The sequence below is a fragment of the Fukomys damarensis genome, unplaced genomic scaffold (genome assembly GCF_012274545.1).
Source record: "Fukomys damarensis isolate Sample0158 unplaced genomic scaffold, DMR_v1.0_HiC HiC_scaffold_24, whole genome shotgun sequence".
Classification (NCBI taxonomy): domain Eukaryota; kingdom Metazoa; phylum Chordata; class Mammalia; order Rodentia; family Bathyergidae; genus Fukomys; species Fukomys damarensis.
Window position 1 is genome coordinate 7,280,696 of NW_022900936.1, and position 18,773 is coordinate 7,299,468.

General features: G+C 50.2%; 1 protein-coding gene across 4 annotated transcripts in view; it reads right to left on the bottom strand.

The window, feature by feature from the left end:
* Dop1b (DOP1 leucine zipper like protein B) overlaps positions 1-18,773 on the bottom strand; it is a 98,780-nt gene that overhangs the window by 14,633 nt on the left and 65,374 nt on the right. For 3 of the 4 annotated variants that reach the window (XM_033755970.1, XM_033755969.1, XM_033755971.1), the window contains 10 exons: positions 15,171-16,803; positions 13,943-14,054; positions 13,039-13,227; positions 11,842-11,964; positions 11,067-11,201; positions 7,524-7,579; positions 5,740-5,844; positions 5,482-5,548; positions 3,074-3,218; positions 850-897 (listed from right to left, as the gene is read on the bottom strand). In XM_033755970.1, the coding sequence (XP_033611861.1) occupies positions 850-897; positions 3,074-3,218; positions 5,482-5,548; positions 5,740-5,844; positions 7,524-7,579; positions 11,067-11,201; positions 11,842-11,964; positions 13,039-13,227; positions 13,943-14,054; positions 15,171-16,803 (2,613 nt within the window). The remainder of the gene's footprint in view (positions 1-849; positions 898-3,073; positions 3,219-5,481; positions 5,549-5,739; positions 5,845-7,523; positions 7,580-11,066; positions 11,202-11,841; positions 11,965-13,038; positions 13,228-13,942; positions 14,055-15,170; positions 16,804-18,773) is intronic. The other variant, XM_010636582.3, reaches the window with a different exon arrangement.

Below are 18,773 nucleotides of genomic sequence, written 5' to 3' on the forward strand. Positions count from 1 at the left end.
GTGAAAATATACTAATACATATTCCTTCACAGCAATGTGAGCCATTACATGGATAAAATATAAGAGAGCCTTATCCATATCTATCAGTGTGACAGGAATGTTTCTTCCAACTACTACCATCATTGTACGGCCACACCTGTTATCCATACCTGTTTGGTATAAAGCTTTCAGAGATGCAGTATCAGACACATCTTCAGATCTTGCTTGACACACTAGCGATTATAATTTCTTTGATGCTGCTTCTGCAGGGCTGCCTCAGACAACTGTCCCTGAAGGATCAGTTTTCTTTGCTTATCAATATCTCCTTCCATTCGAGCAAAAGCATGAGAGCCAATGAAAGGCAGATCGTCTCTCAAGCCTTCATCCTCTTCTTGGTTGTCCTCTGGAGCACCAGGTTTTTCACTTATTCTGATCTGCCGTTCAGGCACTACAGGCTCCTCTTCAGCGTTTCCAATGTCTGCAGGTAGGTATGGCAGTGATGATCGACTCTCCTCCTGTAATGACCCTGGGAAGTGCAGAGGTAGCTGCTTTTGGTAAGTAGCCTCTTCAAGTTCAGAGACAGCAGATACTACTTTTTCAATGGCACCCCATGAATCTCTAGGAATCTCCTTACAGTACAGAGTGCTATGTGTGTTGCATCCTCCAAGGGATAACTTCGTTTTGCAGAATTGATGACACAGAATCCAACAGAAGACATTGACTGCTCTTTTGCTAGCTGAAGTACATTTCTGTAGCAGCTGTAGAGGGAACTCTCAGCTGCTGTGCGATAGTGGTTCTTCTACTTTGGCCCCACTGTGTGAATGATGAACCGAGCAGCTAGATTAAATCCTTTTGTCAATTTTGCTTCACCTGTTCGGCAACCTTTCAGCTTCTGTAGGTCCTCCTTCAAAGCAGGCCCTGCAAGCATGAAGATACTTTCTGACACAGGGTTCTTACCTGTGAGGTTTTTCATTGCTGGTATCCACAATGGCTGTACAGTTCAATAATGCCACATCACCTTTCCAAAGAACCACTTTTCCATTGATAAGCTTATTAAAAGAAAAGGTGATCTAATAATATCTTCCTGAAATGTTTCAGCTGTAGTATCAGAAGAATATAATTCATCTTCACAAGTCACCCCAGCTTAGCAGAGTATCCACATCCACAAACTAGGAAGGTGCACCCAAGGGATCCATGGAATGAGTTTCAGCTTGCCTTTTTCCAAATTCCTCAGCAATTCAATAATCCCTGAAGACTTTAGCCAGTTCTACCCGAGCTGCTCTGGGTGTGTGAAACGCCCAGTCCACAGGGGTGGCAGCAATGGGGCTCCACCACTCGCTTCCCAACAAATGCCCAGCACATCCCAGGACGCACATATCCTGGGCTTCGGTGCCACAGTCCCTGCACCTGCCTCTGTTTACCCTCGCTCTTCTCATGGAGACTTGGTTCATTATTCTTTATCCCTTACTTCTTGTATACTATTCTTTCATCCTCTGCCGGGTAACTAATTGGTGGTCGGGCAATCAGCCTCATGCAAGCCCAAACAAACTTCTGTTTAGAAATTAACCAGCCAGTAGGCACACTGAGGAGAGGAGGCCAAGGCGCACAAAGCCTCGGCCAGGCTGGTGTGGACGCTGCAGTATTCAACCCTCTTCTGTCTGAGGAGAACCCTCGCCCGCGGAGCTTGCGGCTGCGTTTACTCCAAGCTAGTTTGTGGGTTACGGTCCTCACTGCACCCCCAAGTTTACAATGAAATAGTTTGCTTTTAGAATGATCTCCGCACTCTACAGTAGCAATAATCTTTGGAAACAAAAGATCATTCTATGTATAGCATTCTGTTTTCAGTAGTGTATTCCGTTTATAAGATACGGTAATTCTGGCCCACTTAAACGAATGCTGAAATTTTGTTTTTCAAAATAGGAAATGAAGGCAGTATGCTTTTTCCTATGTTCAGACTTAAAAAAAAATACAAAAACAACTTTCCAATCTCTCCTTCCGCCCCCAGCTGTGTAAGTATGACAGAAGTGAAAACGGTCCACGAGGCAGATTGCAGGTTGCTGTTGACATACGGATACACGTGACATAACCAGTCAGGGTACTTAACATCTCCATCAGCAATGATCTTGCCTATTCCTGTTTTCTGGTGACAACACTTAAGGTTTCACTTAAGGAAAAAGTAGTGAGACAATGAGGGGTGCAGGGACAAAGGGTGGGCACAGGCTGGGCCTTACCTCAGGGCCTGTGACCATTGAAGCCTGCCACGCACTCTCCCCTGGCCCGCACCAGCTACACAGAAGCCCAGGCTCATCAGTAGAACCAGGCTGGCCTCGCCACGGTATCCAAAACTACACTGGGTGAGAGAGCAGGACTGCTGGTGATGGAAGAGGGACAAAGGACACACAGGGTCCCAGGCCCTTAGACTGGTGATCTGTGTTTTCCTCCATTCACCTTGTCCCACCTAGGTGTCCCCAGAACTGCTGCAGCATCCATCCAGGCCAGGATGTTTACGTGGGATGGGATTACAGATGGAAAGGTGCAGCAGCTGCTAGGACTCACAGGCCACCCCTTCCTTAAGGGCAGAGGTTTGCTCAGGAAGAGAAAACACCTTTTGAAACTCGTGTCCAGGATCAGTATAAATTGCTGAACTTCAGTCTACCCCTGCAATAGTGCACATGAATAAAAAGTCTTGCTGCTGTTTTTGTTTGTTTGCTGTGCAGGGATTGAACCCAGGGCCTTGGCAGTGAGCTACAACTCCAGCCCTTTTTATTTTTTGAGACAGTCTCGTTAAATTGCCAGGAGGGACTATTTGCCATCCTCCTGCCTCTTCTTCCCAGATTGCTGTGATTACAGGCACACACCATGGCACCCAGCCACTGCCCTTGGTTGATAAGCAACAGCACGAGTCTGTCTCCTGCTCAGGCAGAAGGGCCTTGGCCCTCTCTCTCTCTCTCCCTCAGCCTCCTGGTGGGGTTCTGCATGCTCACACTTCTCGGCCTGGCTCTTCATTTCTGTAATCACTGGGTCAAAGGAGGGTCGGCCAGTACCACTGGGAGCCCAGCTGACTGCGAGTGGCACTTCCAGCCCCAGCACCTACCGTACGGATCTTCCTCCGTGTCCGATTGTTCTAATGCGACCTGTGGCTGGGCCTTCACCTCCAGGTTCCTACTGAGCCAGCTGGTTTGTTCCAAGGAAGAGCCAGCGATATTCCCTACGGCTTCCAGGATCTTCTGTGTGATCTCCTGAGACCCAGAGGAGGAAAGGAAGTCAGTTAAAGGCAAGAAGTCGGTGCCTACAGCTAACATAGTCCAAGTGAGGAATGTAAGTCATGGCCGTGATTCCTAGAGCAGTGTTAAATGGTAAAAAGCAACAGAGACAAGTAATTTTAATAATATGTTCTATTTAACCCGACTACTCCAAAAATACAATCAATACAAAAATGATTAATGAAATCTTACACTTTTTTTTTTTTCTTTTTTTGAGATAGGGGCTCACTATGTAGTTTCAACTAGTCTTGAACTGTGTAGCCCAGGCTGACTTTGAACTCACGGTAGTCCTCCTGCCTCAGCCTCCCCAATGCTGGGATTATAGGGACCACTGTGCCCAGCTCAAGAGGCCACTGTTTTTGACCAAGCTGCTGGCACTAGTTCCAATGGGCCAGGCCACAAATTAAAATGGAGACACTTGGGCTAAAGTTCACGTCACCAAGCTGAAACTCAGCTGTTTATCCGACCCTCTGAGAAGTCTGGATTAGAGAGACAACAACCACGTTTCTGAAACAGGCCGCTTTCCATGAGCCTGAGAATGAAGCCTCTCTGCTTTAATCTTTGCACAAAAAGGAACCTGAAGTAACCTGAAATTAACCAATTAGGGTTTTCTGGTCACTATCTGCCTCCCTGTACCTTCTTTTACAAGGAAAAGAACTCTGAAAGGACCATGATACACTTCTGTCTCTGTTCTGCTGCCCTCCTCTGTCCACAAAGCACACCCTGCACTCGGCCCATGGGAACATGGGTTCTGTTTTACGGAATGCAGGGTTGCCCATTTCTAGACTCTCGAGTAAAGCCACTCAACACCTCTAAAGGAAACGGTTGTAAGTCTGTCTTTTCACCCTGGAAATGCACATTTCCACAATGTGAAAAGAACACTGAACAAACTGAGAGGAGGGGTAAAGGGGATGGGGAGCACGGCCAGTCAAGTGTGCTCAGCGGCCAGCAGGAGATGACAGCCTGGGCAGCATCACGGCCAGTGCTCCCACCTCGCCAGGCCATTCCGGCACCGCCAGCCGTGCAGCTGTCACTGCAGACAGCACAGAGCTCAGCAGCCCTGACCTTGTGACGCAGGCTCACAGCTCAGCAGCTGGAGATGGAGGGGTGCACTGGCTGGCTCTGAGGAGGAGTGAAGTGATGGCCCAGGGCACTGGGTGATGGCTGTGACGCTGTGAAACTCTCACAACTGTTCTTCTCACCTCCCAGGCACTGCAGCCCCGCCATCCTTCTCCTGCAGAATGACAGGCACCCTCTGGAATGCAGCAAGGCTGGGCAGGGGCTGGGGGCCCTCAAGGGCTTCAGGATAGGGCCGGGCCTGGACAGACCGAGGCACGATTAGAAGGCTGAGACTCTTACTTAGCCCAGGCTCCCAGCTCCCAGGAGGGGAGAGGACTGTACTGGCTGTGCCTTTACAGAGAAGCTGTCGTGAAAACTGTGCAGGCTGGGTGGAGAGAGCGGCCCTGTGCTAGAAACACCAGGGTTCCTGGAGGCTTGTGTCTGGCCAAGGCATGCAGGAATGCAGCCTGCCCCACAGCTGGCCACCGTGTCCTCTTCGCCCTGAGCTGCCTTGATCAGCATGGCAGGAAAGTAGTACGTACATTTTCCTGAGTTCTGTGAGCTGCTCTAGCAAATCAAGTGACAGTGCCATCTGGTGTCAGGGGCTTGAGCATGCGTAGAAGCTGGTGTTGGTGTGTGGGGTCTTCACGCTAAGGGGTACAAGTCTACATCAAAGCCTTTGACAAAAAGCCAGTTGATGTTTCTAATAGTGACAAAGTGCTGATTTTCAAACTCCCTCATGACATTCGTGTTTACTAGTTGACATTCTACTCGAACAAGCTTTTCTGTCCTTCAGACAAGTTTTGCTTTTGTTTTTCAGTATTTTTAAAATTTCGAAGAGCATATAGTGCGTTTACAGCAGGGGACAATAAAAGGGTTTAAGGGAAGCCCTGCATGCATAGTTTCTGCTCCCAGATGAGCCCTGCAGACCTGCACGCCCCGGGAGAGCCAGGGGCACCTGCTCCACTGTGATCAAGTGTCACAAGCACGCTCCGACCTGCCCGACCCCTTCAGGGCGGGGGGCAGGCCTGTGAGCAAAGACAAAGCAAGCAAAGACAAAATGAGGAGGGGATTCCAAGCAGTGCTTCCCACTGGCAATGACACCCCCTAGAGGTGGAATGGGTGTCAGGGCTGGATGGGACAATGACACTGTGCTAAACCCCGCCCGCCCCCCACAGACCTGTAAGTCTTTTTGATCCTTCTTGCTCTCCAAGTTGGGAGTTCTGGTTACAAAGTCATTCAGCAGGCTGTAGAGATAATCAGCTTCTGATCAAAAATGCTGCAGAAGTAAAAATACTCCCCAATAAAATACTAGGTCCAGGGATGGGGATTTAGCTCAGCGGTTCGGTGGCCTGCCTTGCAAGTGTGCAAGGACCCGAGTTCAATCCCCGGTACAAAAAAAAAATACTAGGTCCATGTGAAGGGCAGGGGTTGATACCTGAGGAGCAGAAAATACCCAGGGGGTGCCAGATTCAACTGCACAGATTCCTTCAGGACCCCCAACAACGAGAGAAAGTTCTCTTGCAAGGCTGATGCTGGGAGCCTGTTTAAAAGAAAAAATTGGATAAAGATATTCAACCATGGGCAAATGAAAACACGACATTTGCTTATAAGCACCTTTTAGATCTAAGAGTTAGAGAACAGAGGGGAAAACAGCATGCCTGACTTGTTTCTTATTTTTGATTGAGTGATTAAGGCAGGATCTCACTATGTAGTTCAGGTTGGCTTTGAACTCACAGCAAACCTCCTGCCTCAACCTCCTGAGCGCTAGGATTACAGGTGTGCGCCACCATGCCTAGCTTTTTTTGTGTGTGTGATGGTTCCAGGGATCGAACTCAGGACTTTGTGCTTGTGAGGCAGGCTCAGTGCCACTGAGCTAAATCCCCAGCCCCATGCCAGCTTTAAAAAAATTTTTTTAAATTAAAATACACCTAAGCTCAATTTTGGTAAAATGGCAAGCACTTGGGAGTTAGCAGACCTGGAATGCCAGTAGTTAATACCCTCCTGGTTTTGTGTATAAAATAAAAGCCTCATGCTAGAGGACGGGCTTTGATCTCTGCTTGGCCTTTCTAACATTCTGCTTCCCTGACAGATGCATCATCTGTCAGCAGGCTGCAGAGTGGCAGATCAGGGGACAGCCCCCAGGAAATAGTGTCCTAGGCCAGGCCTCCGGGGAGCCAGGAGGAAGTGACGTTGAGGCTCCAGAGAGAGGTGGTGACGTGGCAGGCTGCTAAACCCCAGGAGCAGACAGGGTCCTAGTCTCCAGCTCACTGCCTCCCATCCAGCCAGGCAGGGCCCACTCTGTAGGACAGGATGACACAGCATCCCCTCCAGCTGCCAAAAAGCCTCAGAAATAGAGGAGACTTCTCTGACTACTCCTTAATTTTATGACATTGCCACCATAAGGAGGAAGTGACTGGCTCATCTTAACCCTTGGAGGACAGAATGGCAAGGATGGTCAAGGGCCGACATGTATCAGATGGGTCTGAATTTACGCCCAGACCCAGAGGCTCCTGGGTTCCCAACCCTCTGCATTGCAGGTGGGAATCCCCGTGGTCACTGTGTAAACCACGGAGCCTCCAGTGGTTGTCAGGGTCACTTACTGGCCAATTCCTGGTGGCCATGTAAGGCACCTGACATTGCCTTGAGAATACATCTGTGCCCTCTTCCCTGTTCACTGCTCTGGGAGGGCCTCGCCTAGTGGAGGGCTTTGGGAGACGAGCTTGTGATGTTCCTGGTGAGAGCTCTGGAGCCCAGATTGGGGGCCTCTTGGGTGGGGAGTCCTCCTCCCTCCTCCCACAGACTGAGCTCAGGCACCTCTGCTGAGCAACGTGTCCTGCACAAACCATCAGCAACACTGTCAACACCACAGAATCATTTCCCAATTTTCTCAGAAGGCTTTAACACATTCTACTTGTGGGTTTTTTTTTTTTTTTTTTTTTTTTTTTTTTTTTTTTTTTTTTTAGATCAGTTTAACACAAGTCTGAATCTTTTAAAGTTTGATAGGTCTCACATAAAGCTTTGATGAAATTAAGTCTTCAACATATAGTGCAGATTTTAACATGTCAGGTCCAATCTGGGAGAAGAAGTAAAGACACTCCAGCCATTCCTGTGCACCAGGAGGAAATGAAGACACCTGAGAGGCGCCCTTGACCAAGGCTCTCCTGCTACTATTCACGGTCACTGCGCGCAACTCGGAGATGGCTCTGAGGGCCGCATTACCTTTGCAGAAAAGCGTAGCAAAACTGCAACACAGGGATATCCACGAGAGGTGACTTCTGAAAAGGAAAGCAGTGCCCATGACTTCAGGTCGGTACCTATTTGGCTATCAAAGAATTCAAATACAAAATGAAACGCTCTGTATTCTAATCCAAGACGTTAGCCAAAGAATTTTCAAAGACACCACACGGGACAGCAGCTCCGGTGGACAGCAAAACCAGTATCCCCTGAGGTCTCAGATGCTGGTCCCCTGGGGGCCGAATGCCATGGTGTTTTCCCACTCTGGTCATCTCTGTCCTGTGTTTCCCCCAGGACTCAGACAGAATTTATAAGTGAGCCTCCCCAAACAGAGCTGGGGGTAAATAAATGCCTGTGATAACTGACAGACAGGAGACAAGGAGAAATCCTAGTTCCTCAATCCAGCCCAGATAATGTCTCTAAAATCCTAAGTGTCTAGAAGCTGTTCCAAATTAGAGGTTCCCCCTCTCTGCATAGAAAAAGCTACTTGCAGAAAGTGAGCCAATGAACTGAACTAACCACAGACAGAAGTTTCATTATTGGAACCACCACAAATCAGTCACCAGACAGATCTAGTTCCTTTATTGGCCTAGACAAAGCAGGAAGCTGCAGACTTTCAGGCAGTATGAAGGAAGCAAACTCTGAAGGGTCGTCTGTGCCCCTGGGAAAGTCGCACAGAGCGGCCCCTGTGTAAGGAGGGTCATCTGGGGCCCTGGGACTCGCTCAGAATCCTAAACACACAGCACCAAGGATGCCTGTGCCCCTTCCCGGCTGAGCTGCTTCTCCAAGTGTGTCTAAGAGTGAATGGCAGCGGGGTGACCATGCAACCTCAGAACGCCTGGGGCAGAGCTCGAGAGGGGCTGCACCAGTCGTCTGCGTCTCTGCGTGTGTACCCCACTCCCACAATCTGCATGCGCAGTGTCAACTTCAGGGCAGTGCCTCCTCAGTTCCCATCTACTGTCCACCCTAGAGTAAGTGACCCACTTCCCAATGCACACAGCTGATCTTCCATCGGTGTGAAGCCGGGGACCAGGGAACCTGAGCGAAGGGGTTGGCTAAACTCACCCAGGCCAGGCCCTCGGGCCCGGGAACCTGAGGGGGCTGCCCTGTGCCGCGTGCAAGAGACCCCTCAGAAGGAAGCAAAAACAGGACCAGACATCGCGCAGGTGGCTGTGCTCCCTGAGCACATCTGTGGAAAGTGTTAAAAGGGCTGGGCATGTGGCTCAGGGGTACAGTGCTGCCTAGTAGGTATGAGGCCCTGGATTCAATCTCTAGTAATGCAAAACAAAAACAAAAACAAACAAACAAAAAAACCCAACCACATAGCTGGGTGTGGTGGTGCACACCTATAATCCTAATATTCAGAAAGCTGCGGAAGGAGGATGGCCTTGAGTTCAAAGCCCACCTGTGCTACATAGTGAGTTCAAGGGCACTTTAGGCTACACAGCAGGACTCTGCCCCAACACCACCACCCCCTGCCGAGGCCTTCATATTCAGTGGTCAGTTTTCCCACTGAGGTTAAAAAAATGGTGGAAAGAAATTTCTGATCCCAAAGAGTTCAGCTTTTGCTCACCAAGCCCAGTGCTACACCTCCAGTAGCCAACATACATTCATTTCTTATAATACAGAAATTTTTTTTGGTTTGTTTTTTGAGACAGGGTCTCATTGTGTAGTTGAGACTGACCTGGAACTCACTATGTAGCCCAGGCTGGTCTCGAACTCACAGCAATCCTCCTGCCTCAGCCTCCTGAGTGCTGGGATTACAGGCATGTGCCACCATGCCCGGCAAATACAAAATATTTTTACCGTGGCAACATATATACAACATAACACTTAGCACGGCACCATCTGTAAGCCCCACAGGATTAAGCTCACCTGCGGGGTACCCAGTACTGCCATCCCTCTCCAGGACTTTCTCATCTTCAAACTCTGCATTCAGCAAGCCCTGACTCCTGCCCCAGCCACTGGCCTTCCCCGCTCCACTTCTGTCCCGCTGACTCGACTGCTCCAGGGACCTCCAAGCAGGAGAATCTCCCGGGTCTAGGATGGACTGTCACTCGGCAAAATTTTCTCCAGGTTCCTCCCCTGCAGCCAGGCAGGAGTGTGTGTCTCACCTCAGATCTGCTGAGTGCAGTGTGTGCTCGGGCTATTTGTACCTTCTGGCACCTGTGAATGCTACTGACGGCTGTGACTATCGACCACTGTCGTTTGAATGACAAGACATGTATTTCTCATAACCACGATCCATTCCACTAACTGCCTAAGTACACTTCTGAATTATTCCATAGAAGGCATTTATTTCAAAGTTGAAAATTATTTTAAGGCAATTATATGAGGAGGTATCTAGAGTAAGTAGTAAAATTCATTTAAGACTGAAATAAATCCTGGGCCAGGGATTTAGCTCAGTGGTTCTGCCACCTGCCTTGCAAGTACAGGGTCCCGAGATCAATCCCCGGTACCAAAAAAAGATTGAAATAAATCTTCTTTCTATCAAGTTTATCAAGGAAGAGCTAAACACCTTCTACACTTTCAATGACAAAGGTCTGCTCTGCTTAAAAACAAAAGCCTCTGAAGACAGAATTGAGCCACACAGCCTGTTCTGTCCCAAATCTACTCCATATAACTGAAAGAGGTCTTTTTTTATGCTGTAGCAGCACTGAGGATTAAACCCAAGGCCTACCACATGCTAGGTGACTGCTGTAGCACTGCAGTTGGGTCTCATTAAACTTCCTGGGCTGGTCTTGATCCTCCTGCCTCAGCCTCCTGAGTAGCTAGGATTACGGATGTGTAGACCACGAGGGACTAAATGAGGTCTTGATACTCCAGGGACCTCCTGGCCCACTGTGCAGGAACTGGGCAGAATGACTATAGCTCAATCATAGCCAGTTTCACTGTAGCTAGGTAAAACCTCTTCTTTCTTGAAGGGACATTCAGAAACTTTAACTGGCCTTTGCCACACTCTAGCCCGGCTCCTCTGAGGCTTCCTGACCTGGCCTTAACCAGAAACTACAGCTTCTAGCCCAGAGGATCCCTCCTCTTGCCGCCTCCCAACAGCACAGGGCTGCAACCCAGCCGAGAGCCCAGCCCCACAAGCATGCACCTGCCCCTGAGGTCAAGGTCACCTCAGAAAGAACCCTTTCCTTCTCCCTTTAATCACACAAACTGGAAGTGAGCCCCCCCACCCGAGGCAGCGTGACAGTTACCCCACCCATCCGCTATTGTAAGCACTTCTCAGTGTTTTGCCCTGATTTATCTTTGACACCTTTTAGACTGTAAATTCCTCGAGGGGGTGACATGTCCTCTAGTCTCTGTTCTGAACTGGAGCTCCAGGCAGGGTGCACTGCAGCAGGGCTCTACAGACGGAGAGCCTGGTCTCAGGGTGTGAGTCTCCCCAAAGCAATGACAGTTCCATTTCCTACATCGGTTTCCACCTGCTTCCCCCCTGAGCACAATCTATAGGTGGTGGCATTTGGAAGTCCCCCCTACGTTGCAGGCCCTGGGGGCAGCTGCCAGGACTCCCGGCCTCACCTCATCCCCTCTGATCTGCAGCGGCCTCTTCACCACCTCCTTCACCAGGTGCAGCACCGTGTCGGTCTGCAGGGTGCTGAGTGCGCAGACCAAGTCGACAAGGGTGAGCTGGGTCGTGCTCGCCAGTGGGATGATCTGCAAGGGAGAAAGCACCTCTGAAAGCTTACAGGGAGAAAAGAAAAAGAAAACAACACGCAAAAGGATTATACAGGCGGTCCCTGGAGAAATGAATCTGCTTCGATCCTTTATTTACTTTTTGGTACCAGGGATCAAACTCAGGACCTTGCCCTTGCGAGGCAGGCGGCGGAACCACTGAGCTAAATCCCCGGCCCCGGCTTTGATCCTTTAGACAAACATTTCCCATGTACTAGATGAAGACCCCGGGGGTGGGCAGGATGTGGGTGCAGCATGTATCACCGCACACACTCAGGATGTGAGCCAGGAGGTAGGGCATGGTGGGTGTCGGCAGCGACACTGCTGTCCACACTGAGAAAGCGTCCCTTAACTTGGAGGGAGCAGGCACAGAAATGAGACCGAAATCACAAGGACGGGAGGAAGACCAGGCAAATCAGGTCTAGGCCAGCTGGCCTTGCATCATACGGGGGTGCGGTGTGAGCCAGCAGAGCTCTGCACAATGTGGTCAGGAGCAGAGGGAGGTCCAGCAAGGGACCACAGCCTTTGCAGCTGTGTCTGCACATGCATTTAAAGGGGGACGCGATGTGAGCTTTGGGTCTGCCCTCATCAGTCTGCATTCACCCCTCCCCTGTGGCTTTACCTTTGTCTTACTGTGGCGCGGGGCTCTCTTTCTGCTCCACACCACTGCAACTGCAGCTGTCAGCTGAACTCCAAGATGGGCTGTCAGGGGGTTCAAGAAATCTAGAATTTTTTGTCTTATGGTCTAGAAAATAGAAAAAAAAGGTGTTGAAGAGTAAAGTCGAGGCTTGCACGTATCAGATATTTAGCCACCACCGACGGTAAGTGCTGCTTGTCAGGGTCCCACACCATCATGGCTGGGTGGAGCCCGGAAGAGAGGGCCCAGCTGTGTGACAGGGACCTGGCCCGTGCAGCTGACTGGGACAGCTCGGGTGACAGTAAATGCCTCCCCCAGTGCGTGGACAGAGCACAATCTTATTTCCGGCACTTAGTGGTGCTGGAGACGGAACCAAAGCCTGTGCCTGCCAGGTGTGCTCTTGAGAATGAGCACAGCCCTCGCCCAGGCAGGGTCTGGAAGGAGCAACACACAGCTTCGTGGGGACAGTGGGGGCTCCTGGTGGGGCAAGGAGCCAGGCAGTGAGGCCACGCTCCTTCACCCGGAAGTCCTGGAAGTCCCGCAGCCGGGCTCATCAGGCTGTTGAGCATGAGAGCGGATTTGCATGTGAAGGGAAGGAGGTGTAAAACGAACAAAGATGAGTTATGAACACGGACTTACTCCCCATAATGAAGGTGATCATTGTGTACTGCAAGCACGGGTAATAAAGATATAAATTTGAAAGAAAATAAACAAGAGCTGATTTTCAACTTCTGGAAATAAGCACTATTTAACTAATTGTATTATCTAAACAATTAAAAGACTTTTTGTTGTTGTTGTTTTATTTTATTTTATTTTTGGTGTTTTGAGACAGGGTCTCACTATGCAGTTGAGACTGACCCGGAACTCACTATGTAGCCCAGGCTGATCTCAAACTCACAGCGATCCTCCTGCCTCAGCCTCCTGAGTACTGGGATTACAGGTGTGCGCCACCACGCCTGGCTTTGTCGTTGTTCTTTCAGTAGGGTCCCACTACATAGCTCAGGTGAGCCTTACTCTTTCAGTGATCCTCCTGTCTCAGCCTCCCATGTGCAGGAATTATAGGCACGTGCCACTATACCTAGCTCATGGGACACATTTATCTATTTGTGCAACATCCATATTTATTTTGGGGGGACAACAGAAGACAAAGCACATGATGAACCTGAGCAAGGCCCCTCTCACCTTGGTGGTCTTAAAGTAGACAGAAGAGGACCCTTTGTTGGCCCCCAGGAGGTCCGTGGGCCTCTTCTGCGTCTCCTCCTTTCTCAGCATGTTCCAGAGAAGGGCCATGGTGTTAACGATGCGTGGCAGCTCTTCCAAAATGGCATTCCTGGCATTGCGCAGGCTGGTGGGGTCGCTCACCGCCGCGGTCTAAGAGTTAACATGGATGAGTGAGCTTGTGGCCTTGGTGACCGTCTCCTTCCACAGGGGCAGTGGCGCTGAGGGCATCTGGGGGGCTGCTGTTGTCAGGGCCGGCAAGTCACATGTGTGGTGGCCTGGCAGCAACAGGCTTCCCTATGCACAGCAACCTGAGGCTTTCCTAGGAAGAGCCACCAGGGCCCAGGGCTCCACACTACCAATTACAAACTCTGCGGTCATTCAGCCGAAGCTTTAGATAATGTCCTGAGATTTGATCATGGACAGGGTAGGACAACTAAGAGCTACTGTGTCTTCCAACTCAGATTTCACAAACACCTTGACAGCAAGTAAAAATTACGTTATGTAAAAGATGAATATTAAGTCGAAAGTCAAACAGGCAGCTTTCCATTTTATCTCACATGGTTACTGATGGGACAACAGGCAAAGGGGCAAGGAGCCCAGCCCTGGGAACAACCCGGGGAGGTCAAAATCACAAGTGCATCACTCACACATACATCTGAATACATTTTAGCGCAGACACATCTGCATAATCCATGCACACACTTCTGCAGACACACCTGCACCACCTAAACACATCTGTGCACGCACTGTCTTCACTTGCATATGTTTGCATGTGTATCTGCATCACTTACCTAAAACAATCATAGCCCACAAACACCAAACAGCAAACAGAAACTGTCTCAAACTCAACAGGAAAAAAACATACCTTTTTGTTTTGGTTTGGTTGTTCCAAAAGACAAAAATGACTAATAGTTGTTAGACCTTCCAAAAGAGTAAGTGGATAATCCGGAGAAATGTTTTCCTTCTTGGAGGTTGTGCTTTGGTGAAGAAATGAGAAACTGGTTTTGAGAATTTTTAAGGATTATAAACACAGATGCCAGAGATGTCACCATGTTAACTGCACAGGGTTTCAATAAAACATCATCATAAGAATGACAGGTATCTGGAGCCAGTTAGTGGCGCAACTGTAACTCCAGTACTCGGGAGGCTGAGGCCTCAGAGGATCATGAGTTCAAAGCCAGCTGGACTACATAGTGAGACTCTGTCTCCAAAAACCCAGGGACATACAATCAACATTCATAGTTGCTTCGTTTTGATTTTGTTTTTTTTGGGTACAGGGGATCAAATTTGGGCCCTTGTTGCAAGACAGGCGGCAGAACCACTGAGCCAAATCCCCAGCTCCTTGTCACTTTGGAAAGATAGTTTAAGATGGTACAGTTTCTGTGAGGGTAATTAATGTTTTCCATTTCTGTTTCACAAAAAATCAGAGTAACTGACTTGTTCAGCAACACTGAGCTAGCTTGGGTAGCTGTGTGAAATTAAAGATCTTATCCTTGCCGGGGATTTAGCTCAGTGGTGCTGTGCCTGCCTCGCAAGCACAAGGTCCTGAGTTCAATCTCTGGTACAATAATAAAAAAAAAAAAAAAGTCTTACCCTTTATTCTTTTCCTACCCCTCTTATTTATTTATTTATTCATTCATTTATTTATTTTTTGTTTTTTTGGGACAGGGTCTTACTATGTAGTTGAGACTGACCTGGATCTCACTATGTAGCCCAGGCTGGTCTTGAACTCACAGCGATCCTCCTGCCTCAGCCTCTCCAGTGCTGGGATTACAGGTGTGCGCCACCATGCCCAGCTTCCTACGCCTCTTTATAACACCAGTCAGGCTTCTGATTGGGTTGAATTATCCTCCAACTGGCAACTATAGCAAGATGGCCATTCATTTCAAAACTGTCATTAAAACACGAAGATGCTTTAAAAAAGCCTGGTGTGGTGATGCATGCCTATAATAGCAGAACTCAAGAGGCTGAGGCAGGAGGGTCACTGCCCATTTGAGGCTTGCCTGGGCTGTATAGTAAATTCAAGGCCAGCCCAGACTATATAGTGAGACTGTCTCAATAAAAAAAAAGGTGCCTCCCAGAGTTCAACCTACCTGACGGAGAGCTTCACAGACTCACTTTCATTCAGCTTGACCAGCTCATCCAGGTTTTTGCAAATCTGGACGACGAAGGGTGTCACCGTCCAGCCCAGGGACTTCCCGAAGTACGGCAGGGACTGCGTGACCAGGCTCACCCAGGCGGGGTGCATGCCATAGCCATAGGCAGGCTGCAGGCCCCGCACTACTGCCAAGACCAGCAGACCCTGGGAGGTGAGGGGGTGAGGCTGCACATACTGCATGGCGCCGATGGCCTGCTGGAAGTTCAGCGCCTTCTGCCACTCCCGGCACAGAGCCGGCTGAGTCTCGGCCTCCTCTTGGCCCTGGCCCAGGCGGTGCTCCAGGACGATGAGAGCCTGCAGGAGCTTGAGCAGTTCGATCTGCAGGGGGTGCTCGCTCCAGATCTGGCCCTGGCCCAGGTTGATGAGGCTCTCCTCGAAGAGGCTATCTTCCGCGGGGGCCCGGCCCTGGTGGCCGGTGGCCAGGCCATAGCGCTTCTGGCTTGTGTACATGGATGCCGACAGTGACAGCAGCACGAACTCCTGGACCTTGCACCTCTGCAGCAGGCTGCGGATGAACTCCATGTTCCTCCCCTCCGAGGACTTGGCCACTGACACCAGCTGCGTCACGATGCGGATCAGGACCTCCACGCTCTTGACCTGCACGTCGCGGTTGCCCAGGATGTCGCGGTGGGAGACCTTCAGGTAGCAGGGGTAGTAAGAGCGCAGGAAGCTCAGGCAGAGGTAGGTGAGGAGCTCGATGAGCAGCGAGTGGGGGCACACGCTGGGCGCCTGGGTCTGCAGCTTCCCGTAGAAACTCTGGCCGACCAGGGCCTCCTGGTGGCGTGTGAGGAGGTTGGAGATGAGGTTGAGGTGTGCGGTGGAGCTGGTGTCCATGCTGGTCCTGGACACGGCCTCGATGAACTCCTTGGCGTTGGTCTTGAGCACGGTCTCCAGCACGGAGAAGGCGTAGAGCACGCGGCGGGCGTCGTAGGGCTGCAGGTAGAGCAGGATGTGCTTAAACAAGGCCTCCAGCGTCTCCTGCCTTTCCTTCTGCTGCTTCAGCAGCCGTGATGTGCTCAGGGCCTGGAGCTCCAAGTCCGCCTCCTCATCACTGGACAACGACTCTGAAGCCTGCGTCTTGTCCGAGTCCGCACGCACCAGGCTCAGTCCGGCCCCAGACCTGAAGCTTTCGGGCTGGAAGGCGGCCAGCAAGGCCGAACGCCTGGGGTGCACCCTGCCCCCCACAGGGATGGGCACGCAGCAGCTGTCCTCCAGGCTCAGCCCCTGCGGGTTGTGGGACGGGGAGGAGAAGCTGGACGTGTTCTCGCTGTCCGTGTGGCCGGGGCTCGTGTCTGCAGACTCAGTGTGCTCACTGCTGTCCAGGGCGCTGGGGACCGAGCCGCCATCTGGGAGGCCCACGGAGGAGGACAGGTCCTCCTCACTCAGCTCTCTGCAGGGCAGGCACTTCTCCGGTTCCTTCTCCACTTCGGCCCAGATGGCTTCGCGATCCACCGTGGTGAACTGGCTCAGGGGCAGGTGCTCTTCGGAGCCACCTTCCACGAGCTCAGGGGCCCCGCCTGCCTCTTTGAAGGAAGGTTTCTTCCTGTGAAACCAACGATGCAAGTCCTCTGGAAACCATAAGACGGCAGACTTTAGAACAGAAGATTAGTGCTGGCGCTCGCTCTGGGGCGATGCTATCTCAAAGCTGACAGAAAGAGCAACGTCAAAAGCATCGCCCATGACACCAGCCACCAGGGCCTCGATTACATTATGGACAAGAGCTGGACCAGGGACAGTGAACAAGGTCATGGCATCCAAACATTTAAGTGGTCACTACTTTGGGGGGAGGCAAGTTGAAGAAATCCCTTCTTAGAAATGTCTCTTGTAGGAATACCAAGAGAAGTTTCAAACCAAAGATGGGGCAGCCTCTGAAATGTCACATGTGGACAAAATGAAAAGCAGAGTGAAGATCTGCAGGGGTGAGAGCAGAATAGGGCAAGTTCGTGAGTGATAGTCAACTACATTGTTTTTGGGTGTGAGGAATGCCCTTCTATATACCCGTGCAAGCCATGTGCAGGACACAGGACATACGAAGGTTTGCCCGACTGTGCCCTCTCAGGGGAAGGGCTCTATCACACAGCTGGGAAGAAGGCTGCAGAGTATCCACCACACCACCCGCGGCCCAAGGTATCAGCTTCCACTGCAGGGACTGCTGTGTAGGCTTTTACCTCCTCCTATTCCGATTTTAAAAATAAGCACATTAACACTTTCATGATCAGCCCATACACAGTACTTTCAAATATTCAAAGAGACACAAAAGTCTTTGGTACTGCCAGACATTTTGGTAGGCAGCTTTCAACAAATTTATGCCAGAAAAGTAAGCAAGATAAGGAAAGGAGGAGGAATAAGGTATCAGAAATTCATGAGCATCTTCAAGCACAGTAATATTTTTTGAAGATTTCTGCAAGATTCAGGAAGCAGGGCGGGGAGAGGTGGTAGACACTTAAGTTTCCTCCAGGGGAAGAAAATGGCAGAGCAAATGCGGTCTCTTAGACTAGGAGGCAGCAGATGGCTCTAGTGGTTGGCAGAGATGGGCAGAGGCTGGCAAGGCAGTGCTCCCGAGGAACCATGGAGTTCAAACGTTCCTCTTAAAAAGCCGACAAATATGAAACACACAGCCTCTAAGAATGGCAGCCCGACTTTAGAAGGTGCTTGGTTTATGCTTCCTTAAGTTTTCCTTTGTTAGAATGTAGAATAATTCTGTGTGTTCCTCCCAAAGGGAAATCAGAGGTTTCAGGTGCAGGCAAGAACCCTGTGCAGAGAAGAGGCCACTGCCTCCATCTCCGCTGCCTCTGCTCACTGGGGTGTGTGTGTGTGTGTGTGTGTGTGTGTGTGTGTGTGTATGTCTGTGTGGTATCTATATCTGAGGTGGCACAGAGATGATCTTTACAGCCTGGTGAGCTAAGCAAATTGGGTGTGAGAAATGCCTCAAAACTGGTGAACTGGCCCCCTGAAAAAACGGGGAGTATAAAATACAAGTACTAGGGAGCACAAGCTCTTCTCGGCAGCTGTGTGAAAGACCCTGCAGCCAGGTGACTGCAGCATCGTCTCGAGTGTGGAGAGATGGACTGGGGTAGATCAAAGCCAGAACTACCTTGGGCTCTCTCGGGTCTTTCCACAGTCATTTACTGTCATGCTCAGATATGTTTTATTTTTTTAAGTTTTATTTTACCAGGGATCGAACTTGGAACCTTGTGCTTGTGAGGCAGGCGGCAGCACCACTGAGCTGAATCCCCAGCCCTGTCGCCCTCAGATCCAAACAGTCTCCGTAGTCAAGCCTTTCGCAACGCATCGCTAAGCTTACCAGACCTCTCACCTGCTCTACCACCTGGACCCAGGACAGATTCCCCCACCTATGAGATATCATTTTTCTCTCTCTGCTCTCTAAAGTTCTTTGCAACTATAAAATCCTATTGATTAGATAACCAAAAAGGCAGAAGAGGGCTGGGAATTTGGCTCGGTGATTCCACCGCCAGCCTCGCAAGCGCAAGGGCCCGAGTTTGATCCCTGGTACCAAAAAAAAAAAAAAAAAAAAAAA